Consider the following 12,783-nt stretch of genomic DNA (forward strand, 5'->3'; position numbering starts at 1 on the left):
ATTCCTAAATATTTGTGTGTATTTGAATCATTCCATACTAATAATCATGAAAATAACTTCAATTTCGTTTTAGGTTACCTCTTGCGGAAAAAATAAGCTTCTTCGGGAATGTTCTTAATAGGTAGGTACCTAGTTCCGGGATAAACAAACTGAAATAATTGCGCATATCCCATTCCTATTGAAGTTTATATTTATCTCTCACAAATAGGGAACTTGCATGTTTACGAGTTCGTTACCGCATGTAAGGTACGTTTCATTTAAGCATTCATTCACATTATGCCTATATATTTCAGCGATTCCATTTCCTTCAGGTATATAGATATATCATTTAACTCAGTACCTATACCTTCTCATCGATATGATGACGCTTCTCAAAATATTAATCACACAGTTTTTTTCTAAAATTTCCCAAATGAATTTTCACTAGTAGGTTCGGCAATAAAATCTTTTTGTGAGTAAAAGTTAAAATTAAATTGACTGGATACCTTTATGATTCAAGACTAGGTATTATGGAAAATAAACTTGAAAGTTAAAAAAATACAATAACATGCAAGAATTATGATAAATACTGCCATTAAAAATGGCGTCCGATGCAACTGCAGTCGTTAATTAGGTCCTTTTTAGTTACCATTTTTGAGTTTTGATATCGACGAAAGGTACAAGTATAAAATTGATTATAAAATATTTTGTATTGGCAATAATCACCTAGATGAATGGTTCTTGAATTGTATGAATGTATTCTTGGCATTAGGTAGGTATGTAAAGCTAAAAAAGTGAACAGAAAATAATATCGATTTTATTTATCAAAATCTAAACACGGAAGCCTCTTTTTGTCGTGCAATTTGTGAAGGTTAAAATTTATTTTTCTGCGTTCTTTTTGTGTGTGTATTGGAGGCTATCCAAATTATCTTTCCAATCCTTTGTTTACATAAACCTTTATTATTTTAATTAAAAATCGGAAACTGAAAAACATTCCTGAAATTATTTATTGATAATGTGATCCAGAACATTGTCCTTGTGCTAAAAATGCAAGACTATTTTTACATCAATTGGCACTTGGTTTTGCGCCTTCCTATACTTGTGATGGAATACCTATTCCATCATATAGGTATATAATAAGAATATATAATAGTTACCTAACTATTATATTCTTATTATCATAACACAATTTATAAAAACAAAAGCCATTTAAAACGCAGCTCTCCTTTATCTTGCAATAAACTTATTGACAAGTAGGTATGTACGACGACGATTTCTTATCTACTCTATGTACCAAATTTAGTACAAAATGATATTTTGAATGAGTAAGTTTCAGGTAGGTATTATTATACCTCATTCATTATATTTCTGCAAATATCTTGCGACATATTTGTCGCAAGATATTTGCAGAAATATGATATCATAATTATGATTTCTGCCTAACGTTCGATAGACATCGGCTGACGCAATAATTACTTCTATTCAAGGCTGACTATAGTCCGATGCATTGAAAGTTAAGATTACAGTTACCGCGGAGCGCTGTGATTGGTCGCCATCGGAGGCCTGGCCGGGTGTGGCGAAACGTGTCTGTATACTTCGACAAAATAATGCACGATATAAGTCCTTTTGATAAACCAATGTAACAAACAGATATAGTGAATTCTTATGTAGAATTCATAAATCATGATACGATAGAGTTTAAGGTTTTATGTTGAAATAATTAGGTATCTAATAGGTAGTTACGAAATTATAAATACCCAAGCCGAATAACGCACTTTGACAACGGATGAGCACAAGGTCATGATGAAATTCTTTATAACTAAGTCAGTAGCTATATAACAGGTACCTACGTCAAAAACAAAATTAATACGTTGAATAGGTATTGTATAATGAAACGAATTAAAGGTAAGGTAAGGTATATGCCAGTTAAAAAAAAATTGATTTGATCGTTGTGTGCTGTGTACGGGAACAATATGGGCCATATTCAGACATCGAAACTAATATCTTAATCAGAATAACAGCCAATAGGGTATTTTATGCATTGAAAAGGCTCCGAAACTACTGATTTGATTTGAAACACTTATACACTAAGAAAACCACATTATTCCTGAGTGACATAGGTACCTATACGATGTTTTATATTATTGAAAAATTGTGTTTCTATGTCCGGGTCAACCAGATTGGAGTGGAACGAGCAGCTGGTATTTAAAACATTCTTCTCTACAACCCAAATCATGTCCAATTTTTACAATTACATTACAATTTTACCTTCATCAAACTCCTGATGCACATCTTGTCAACTGCATCACACGATATGTTTTATCGTTAACCTGTTAATAAGTCTGGCGCCAGAAACCGTTTCTGAATGTGACCTACATGCTTCATCCTTTACAGTTATTGCCTATAGACCTAGATTTGAATTTAGATTAGCTGAATGGCCAATCCATAACTTCTTAAATGCATAACAAAATAGTATCTAATTAAGTTATTGTTACTTTTTTTTTACAAATATAATATTGCACTTTTACAATATTTGAAACTAGCTTTCCACCCGCGGCTTCGCCCGCGCAGTTAAAGAAAAACCCGCACAGTTCCCGTTCCCGTGGGATAATGCGGGATAAAACCTATCCTATGTCCCTAAGTAGCCTATGTCCTTTCTCGGGTATCAAAATATCTCTATACCAAATTTCATGAAAATTGGTTCAGTAGTTTAGGAATTAGGCGTGATTGAGTAACAGGCAGACAGACAGAGTTACTTTCGCATTTATAATATTAAGTATGGATTTCTTAAACTTCTACATATTTTTTTTTATAATATATATATATTTACTATTTGTTCAAAGAGTATCATAGATTTCCATAATGTATTCATATAACTACTCTTACTCTACCATGCATTCCACAAGTGGCCTAGTTGCAAACAATACTTTTAAGATTAAAGATATTTATGAGTATTCGTAGGTACTTATATTTATTTATTTATAAGGAATAAAATTATAAGTAAGTAAACCTTTGCAAATTAATTAAACTTTGCATAAAAGGCGGCCGTAATTCAGGAGAGCAATCTCTATTCTCTACCATGCTTATTATATCTGATTTTCTTTCACCATTAATACGAGTAACCTAGAAAAGGAAATGTTTATTAATAAAATTCATTTCATAAAAAATGTTTTATTAAATTTTTATCGAAAAATAGTTTTTTAAGCAACACCAATGCGAGTTCATTAAAAATGCATTAAAGAGGTGTATGCAAACTGGTTCTTGTTTATCTACCATACACTTATTCGTATTGTGATCATTTTAATGTCGCCGGTCCCAACTCTCATATATAATTAACTTTTATTATTGTTTACTATACAAACATGTCTTGGGTCTTTATACTAGTTTGGTCTAGAACGTCATCCACTATTATGCAAACATGCATTTTTATATGATATTACTGGGAATCAAATGAGCTGACGCAATGCCAATCTTAAAAGCTTACTAATTAGCTTTTAACAGTGTCGACCATAGACGATGACAGACATAAGTTGTGAGTGAAAATTTTTGTGTACATTTCTTATAAACAAACAATAACGAATATGGGCATAACTATCAATAAAAGGGGCTGCAATTAATAATTAATTACTATTAGTAAATCACATTATGGCAATATACATAGCCACAAGCACTATCGAAGGATCCAAATGGGATGAAAAAGGGATGAGATATCGCATCCTGAAACATCCTATATTTCAAATTCCATGGTCATATCGTTTTTGACATTTCGCGATTAGTTAAGGATTTGGCACATATGAAGTATTATCTATATTACATTATACCTAGTACCTACTTAATATTCATGAACCACTAGCGGCTTATACTTGTTTTTGATTGATGCTAAATATTAAAAATATAATACATTAGTTCATTTTTTCAAATACGAAATTGATATTTTCGAATTAGGATTTTACGTCAAGAAAAATTTTTTGATAAAAATAAACTACAGTTATAAAAAGTGAAATAGATAAATATTATATTAACTTCAATTATAATGATGCAAACACATTATTACGATAGTCTATCATATTGTTATAATCAGATTAGCACATTAGACATCAAATGTGATAAGTATCTGCGAATAACAACTGATAATTATACTAATAACTTAATAAGTCATGACTAATAGCCATATTTTAATTAAGAATCCTTTGAAATTATCGTTGTAATTATACATAGTTTCATATAAGATCACGTAGCTAAAAGTGTGCTAGGTAAATATCGAGACGCACATAACGTTAAAATGTTCTAATCACGTTTTGATGTCACATTTATTTTAAAACGCTGACTTGCAAATATTGAACTGAAAAATAGTTGCGGTTAGATCAGATCATTTGCTTTTTCAATTTAACCTTTAAACAATAAATGCGTACAATGTTTTTGTTCCGAGGATCCGCGACAAATAAGAACTAAGACGAACGACAAGAAGAACGACAAATAACCATGTGTGACTAAATATGGTAATAATACGTTATTGTATCTACTTGTTAATTTGAAACGAATACAAGACAATTTATTTATCCACTCTTAAAGCTCGTATTTTCATCCTAATTTTTTCAGACATTACCTCAAAAAAATTCATTAGAAATTACTTTTTTGTTACATCCCTAGGATACTCATACCCAATTCAAGGAAATAAAATTATTCATATCTAAATATCTAATACAAGGAACTAAAATTATTTTTATCTATTATAGAATGTTACCTATTGTTCTTTATACTTTTAGTGCCGTTAAAATCTAGGTCATGAGATTGTACATGTAATTTTGATAGACAAAAATTGCGCAGGAACATTGTTATTAAATATTAACATGCCGTTACAAATTTTGTTTTATATCCAAGAATTATTGCGATTATTTGTATATTTTATTTAAATTAATTTGTAATTATCGTAAAACGAAAAAAAATCATAAATCCATACATAATATATACTCAAACATATTTTAAAGATAAATAAATCCTACAATTTACTTAGGTAGGCAGTAGATCTTGATTCGGCTCAGCCCTTACACAGTTATCATACTTATGAATTATGATACTACATCTCATTATTATATTATATGTATTATGTATACAACGACACGCACAAGTATTAATTATAAAATACTAATTTTATGATGTATCATGTACAAATAAATAATCAATTAATTATTTAAATTTTAAATTTTGATTGCTTTCCGATAATATTATCAGCCATTTTGGCAATCACAAATAAGTTTTATCTAAGAGTTTTATATACCAATAAAAATTAATCTAAAAATTGTAAAAAAGTTAAATCTGTTTTTGAAGTTTAGCTTCAACAGCCCTTGTTCAAACAAAAGAGAGCGAAAATAGACTAAGTTTATATTGTTTACGTCAATTTTAGTCATTTAATTCTGCAAAACATGTTTATTCAGTCAAGATGTCTGTTTATGCCGCAACATAGTTTGAAAATGCGAATCAATACAGCAGTCCAAATTAATATGACATTGCGTCTATCAATTGCTTATATAAATTGACTCTTTGGATTTTTCCATACCTCACGTAGGTACATGTGTAATATATAGATACACGGTTTATACAGGTCCCAGGAGTAAAATTCCATAATGCGCTCATTAATAAACAAATATCTATTACGTTTATTGCATCTGTAATTAATATGGTGTGGCACCCCACATCTTGTCTATTGCGCATATTCCACCAACATACAATTGAAAAGCATGATCTATGAATATTCATGCACTCCTCACGTTTAACTTGTCACCTCTGCGCAGATATTCTCTTAGGTGCATGTTAAATGTTCTATAGTTCTCGAATGTTCTTATTGTTATGCTTACGCACAATACGATTTCCGTATACCTAACGAACACAAGAAGGAACTATTTAGTATCTGTAAATTAAAAAGGTGTGTGTGGTATGGTATTTTTTCTAACATGGAATGTCGTGTTATAAATATATAATTCGATATTAAACTACCTACTGATTTACTGAATAACTTTAGCTGCGGTATAAAAAGAAAATATTTAATTCATACAAGTTAGTACGTAGGTATTTTTGTATTTAATAAATTTAGGTACTTACACATTTTTATCTAATGAATGAAGGGAAACATTAAAATTGTGAACATGACTTGCACTTTTCTAATACCTTACGGAAGATACTCAAATGACCACAAGAACAAAGTCATGGTTTCTACATGGCAAAAAATAGTTTTAAAAAGAGGATAATTATACGGTTTATTTGCAGGTATTGCAGGGATACGACGCGACTGTGCGAAGTCATTGCAGTTAAGAATTTTTTGTAATTATTTTTAGTAACAATAGGTGTTCGTTATCTATTACACTGTAATTCTTAAAAATTCACAAAATTTCCAAATTGTTATGGATTTTTATCGTAACTTTTATTGAAATAACACTTTTTTGTATAAAAATTGGCTTAAAATTTTGTTTAATCATTCTTTGAACAACACAAGTTCACAAAAGATATTTAATGAAAAAACTAAAAAAACCTACATCAGACGTAATTTTGTTTTTAGATACTAATGAAAGAAAAAAATAGCCGACATGTTTATCAAGCTTTCAATTATGTGAAAGCAAACAATAGAGATATGTGCGGTTATTTATTTCCAACTAATCATGATTAATTACTATTTGGACTTCCGTGATTTATTAGATACGACTTTGTATCTATTATAGTACTAACTACTAGGCGGTGTTTAAGATTCAAAATGGCACATTTTTTGCACCCTATCTTTTTCACCTAATCTGTTAAACCAAACAATATTCATGGCGATTACCACAAGCGTATACTGTTATCTACATTCTCAAATTACGTAAACACATCGAGTTTTGTTAAAGAAATCAGCAAACCATCAGATTAACCGCTGTCATCTAACTAGCCGCGTGTAATGGAGCACCTAGCTATTTTAGGCTCACATAACCACATTCTTTATCTAAAGTCTAGACTGGCTAGAATCATTAGGCATCGCTGGTCGTCTTCGTGCATTAAACTGTTAACTCATTAAAGCCAGGTAAATGCGTCGAACGAACTGTACTCATTTATAAATAGAACCTGGATACAGCGAAGGGTCATCGTGTGCACAAGTTAGCACTATGGGTAACCTATTTGATTTAGATTTTAAAATTGTTATGATATGTTATAGAAAAGATAGCTTACCTACAACAGATAGGTAGTAGGATAGTAAGATATAAAAATAAAAACGAAAACGTGAATACCATGAGTTTATTTGAAAATCGCAAGGTGTGATACGGAATTTATATGAAGTGTTAATGTCTATTTGCCCATTCTCTGTATGGACCATTCCTGTTGACATAGAGGGCAGCGGTTGTTTTGTTTCACCCAAAGAGACATGCAGCAAAAATGGAAGCTGTGGTTGCACTCCCCCCACACCACGACACAGTCCTGCTTCCCGTACGAGTCCTTCTTGCTCTCTCCTTGACAACGCAAACAAGCATCTGGAACAAAAAACAAATAAAAACATAAAGGTATCGATCTTTCGTAAATTTCCCCCGTCAACCACTGTGGAAAATATTATAATGATTTTATTACAAATATTTTGATATTGTAACTATAGGAGATCAATCAAGAAAGTCACGTATGAAAGGTGATTAAACGTTTCCGTTCGTAAAGTTTCCATATCCTAAGTAATGGTGGCGTGTGGTAATGATTACATTTTATGATCGCATTAGCACATCACTTAACATCCAATCAAATTAGAAAACATGGAATCATTGCTGACATAATGAGGGGAGTAAAATAATCATTGCTAATCATGGTCCGACGCCACTACGCAGCATTCTTAAAGTCGCTGTAATAGCAATAATGTTGTTTATTTCATAAAGGCGCCATTAAATTATAATTTTATTTTAAACATTATTATTTTCATAATTATCCGCGTTGTTTTTGTTGTGTAATAGAGCTAATGAATAATACAATAAGTATACCTATACAATAAATTACTTCAATAATTGTCCATTTAATGCTAGTTAACAGCAAGTAATGTGGTATAATTTAAGTTATGTTATTTACACAGTATTTCGTCTTGGATTTATCCAGAAATATGTATCACATATCATTGTACTTAAATGAAGAAAATATTCTGTTTATGGCTAATGATAAACTTGACCCAGAGCAGCTAAATCAATAAGGGTGGTGGCCTTCGAAGCCTTAGCAATTTGCTAAACATTACGAGGTAAGGTGTTTTTGTTATGTGGGTATCATTACCTTTTATAAGAAGAGCGTTTAAAATATGAATAACTATTGAGTCAACACATTCTACGGTTACGAGAATATTTGCATTACTCTTACATATCACTTTTAACTAATTGACGAATGTTAAACAAGCCGTCGTCGCTTTCTATTTCATGATCAACCTCCTTCAATTAAACAAGTTGGGAGTTAGAAAAGTTTAAAAACAAATTCTATGAAATGTGAATATTAATGTGACATTGCCGGATGCTTGTCACGCCGCCGCCGTGACCTACCAAGTCGGTACCAATTCACGCCTGGGGTATTTCGCTATTTTTTATTTAACATGTGATTGAACTAAACATTTAAATTAACATTTGAAAATAACTAGCCATAATACTGAACGCTTTGTAATCAATATCAGATTTTAATTTATGCGGAACATATTATGCATAATATATTTTTTATTGATTAATCTTCTTATATATAAAAATGAATCCCAAAATGTGTTGGTAAGCGCATAACTTGAGAACAGCTTAACCGATTTCGTTAATTCTTTTTTTATAATATTCCTTGAAGTTCGAGGATGGTTCTTATGTAGAGAAAACGTGAATATGTACCACGGGCGAAGCCGGGGCGGACCGCTAGTAGTATAAAAAAAATATTTTTAAACTTCTTATAATGTCTGAAAAACTGCAACTGTCGCATTGACGTCGATACGGCGGAATCGGAAACTATTAAAAATTAACGATGGTTTCAAAATTAGTATGGAAAATGCCTAGAATTAGTTGATTGCCGCTGAAAATAGAGTGAACCACATTCTAGTCGGAAATGCGCCGAATCGCGACGAATTCGATTACAATTTACAGTTATGCTAGTCTCTTTTATTGAAAAGTGGAAATATTAAAATATAATTTACCATAAAATGTTTAAGTAAAATATACCAGATCACAACTTGGAACTGCTTATATTGTTAAGCATATTCTAATTAGATTCTTAGAATATTTCCAGAAAATAAACTCTTTACTCATTCCGATAACAATTTAATGTTTACCCTCTTAAATTGTGATATATTTAGTCGTGTTGTTAATTTGCTTCGCTAATTGACTGCATTAGCAAAAAAAGTAAATTACTTATGGTATTATATATTTTACAAGCTGTTCCCCGCGGTTTCACCCGCATTGCTCCGATCCTGTTGGTCTTAGCGTGATGATATATAGCCTGTGGCCTTTCTCGATAAATGGGCTATCTAACACTGAAAGAATTTTTCAAATCGGACCAGTAGTTCCCGAGATTAGCGCGTTCAAACAAATAAATAAACAAACAAACTTCAGATTTACAATATTTGTATAGATTAGTATAGATTTTAGTAGTATTTACGTGAAAGAGTAACAAACCTCACAAACTTTCGCATTTATAATATTAGTAGGATAGGACTAATAGAAAAGGATGTTGTCATATAATTTCTCTCATTGGAGGTCCGTGTTCCAGTAGTGGGAACATAAATGGGCTGTTGATGATGATGGTGAATCATATAAGGATTATTTAATTCAAACCACGAATTTAAAGTTAACATACATCACGTAATTTTTGGAGCTGACCTAACTTTACGGGCGTGCTTGTTATACATCTTATATCACTATTTTACGAGAAGCAGAATTGAAGCCTTGGCCTTCACGCTTCCTAGATATGAGACGAGATATAATTTGTCGCAAAATACTCAGTATAGCAAACAGTATAATTGTGCAAATACACAAAGCCAAGTAATGGCGTCATTCCTTCCAACACAACATTTACTATGTAAATACCAAGCAAATATACATCCAATCATATACCATATGCACATGTAGGTATGAGAAAATATAAAACTTCAAAATCAGTCAGGTTTGATAGTTCAAGTGTTTTTCTTTTCCTTATATATTTTGTTAACAGTAAATTTTAAAGCTTTTGTCACTTGTTTTTAAATTGTCTTATTTTATGTAATTATTAAAGTGTGCAAATATTACATATCGCTTAATAAATATTGAGCCGTATGTAAATATCCGTGTGGGAACTCGTGTTCCATTTAGTTTTCGAACATAACTTTTGTTTATCATGCGTTTTAAAGGTTGAATTTAATAATTAGATTTAGTGTTAAATAAAAAAAACGTGTGTGCCGAGCACACGTGTCAGAAGTGAAACATCTTTGGCAAGATTCAAAGATACCAAAATCGTCGCCTTACATGGAGACGTTACGGTATTGCCATGACGCGACTTTGAAATTTTACTCTCAAGGCGCCTAAAGAAGTTTCCCTTCAAAATAAACAATACATTTTCATGAAATAATATTACAGCGTCGTAAATAAATGAGCCGAAATTCAGGTCGATTTGCATCGAGACTGTTCCTTGGCTGGAGTTGTGCCCTAGATATATTATTATCCAAAAGCGTACGAGGTGATTGATCTTCTGACGTATATTTATGGAATAACTATGTCCTCACTTTTCATAAAAAAATAGGGTCATTACGAGTTAGAGTACTGAAAAGGATGTTTAATTGAATGAATACATATTTATAATAATTATTAATTTTTATCCAAGATAAAACCTTTTTCAGATTCCTAAAATCATATAGGTACTTAGGTATCTTTTTTTTGATGCATTCATACAGAAGAACAAAAAATTAATGTTGGAAGAAATCCAATGGGGGTATTTAACATTAACAGTAAATAATAGAGCAGTTTGTATATTCATCCTAAAACGTGATGGAAATAGGAAAAAACTCGTAGGTACAAAATAATGTACCCGAGCGTATATTGATTCAAGGATATTTAGAAAGTATGGTTACTATAAGCAAACATAGCAATCTGTGTTAAGTGTAAGTGAAAAGACAAATGGAAATACTCCATTATTACGTTACAAAATAATATTTCAACGGGAGAGTAATAACCAGATTTTTAGGAAACTCCTCTACACCTATTAATACCTATACCTACATTTTCTGCAGAATAACTGCAACTAGGTACGTCACAGATACAATTCAAAGAAATATCAGGGTACTAATATAGTTACAACGATAATACTTAAGACGCATATAATTTCTTCGAGCTACTGGACTGCTAATATAAGATCGGATGAGCGTGTATCACGACTCACGACCGACCACTGTCGGCGACATCGGCGCCAGCGATGCTAAGATATCTGTTAGGCTTTGCGGCCAATTTGTACATTTGATCATGATCTCAAGCGCCAGGATTGCCATAATGATACCACCTTTCCAGAGAACTAATAGCGCTTTAACACAACGTAATTAAGCTTTTAGATCTATGAATATCAAGTATGTGATGGTGACTGAAGTGATATAAATGTTCAAAGTAGGTGGTGACGTTAATAAAACCTATACAAGTATTAACCGTCACACAATATTTGAAGTGTTTTATTAAATATGCACAAAGCATTTTTAAACAAACCAATATTTACCATATAGGTACCATTAGTGCACTTGTACGCACACTACAAACTATCTGACTAAATAATTAAGAACCGAGTATTGATTAACAGTTAACACATACACAATATCGCATTCGTATGTTTGAATGTGTTGTATTACTGTATGAATGATTGTATGTGTGTGTAAATATGCCCGTCCTACATTTGTATTTGTTAAGTTCCCCAGTTGTGCTGAACCTTTGCTGAAAATATATACAAGGTCGTTATACGATTATGATTCATATGAGGACAATGTTTTACCCACGTATACGTCATAATCAATATTCGCTTTAGATTTTCAGCATAATAGCATAAGGCGTAATGGAAGTTTTTTTAAATGGAAAAATTATCCGTGGACGTTCATAAGTGGGACGGTAATTTTTTGATGGTTTAGAGCAAGTATTAAAAAAAATCAAGCCTTTTTTATACCATGAAAAATTTCATGGTATAAAAAAGGCGGTCTTCTTGGCTTGCCTTCTATAACATCCTTATTTATTAGTTTTGTGTACAATATACACTCACCGGCACGGAATCTTGGCCACTTACAAATTTGCCGATAAAAAATGTTTGAAGTGCTTTTCACGATTTTTTTGTATACAGATATGTTAACATATTATTTCTTTAATTTTATGTCAAGAAATCATTAAGTTTGAGAATAATCTTTTACCACTTTTTAAGAGTTAGTCGAAATTTGTGATTTGTGCGGTTAAGCCGAAGTTACGAATTGTTCGTTTTAAACTTTTTTCGATATCGGTTATGCCTTTTTAAGATATTGTTATTGTTGTGCTGTAGTCAATGATCATAGCAAACAATAAAAAATGCCGTTAGCATCTCAACAGCCTGCACAGGCCATCACAGTATTAGACCAAAGACTGCCACAACATAAAGTACCTAATGTACAGTAAGTACGACGTTCAGCTATGGACTATGCATGGAAAAGATAGCAGGAGACTGGCAGCTACACGTGCAGACCAGGAAGTGGAAGCGTGAGGTGCACATCAGCTCGAGAAGACCGGTTTATTGGTCAAGAGATACTCAGAAATGGCTTTCTGAAAGTTTTTGAGATACGCCACCGGCTCCAAAACACCAGGACAATAAATTTGGGTGAGCAAT

At 31.8% G+C, this 12,783-nt stretch overlaps 1 protein-coding gene across 1 annotated transcript in view; it reads right to left on the minus strand.

Annotated features, from left to right (window-relative positions):
- Nucleotides 1–7,225: 7,225 nt before the first annotated feature.
- Nucleotides 7,226–12,783, minus strand: part of LOC123696790 (RING-box protein 2) — a 40,437-nt gene continuing 34,879 nt past the window's right edge. The window contains exon 2 of the mRNA XM_045643192.1: nucleotides 7,226–7,472. Coding sequence (XP_045499148.1) covers nucleotides 7,291–7,472 — 182 coding nt within the window. The 3' untranslated portion in view covers nucleotides 7,226–7,290. The remainder of the gene's footprint in view (nucleotides 7,473–12,783) is intronic.

The sequence above is a fragment of the Colias croceus genome, chromosome 1 (assembly GCF_905220415.1).
Source record: "Colias croceus chromosome 1, ilColCroc2.1".
In the NCBI taxonomy this organism is placed as follows: Eukaryota; Metazoa; Arthropoda; class Insecta; order Lepidoptera; family Pieridae; genus Colias; species Colias croceus.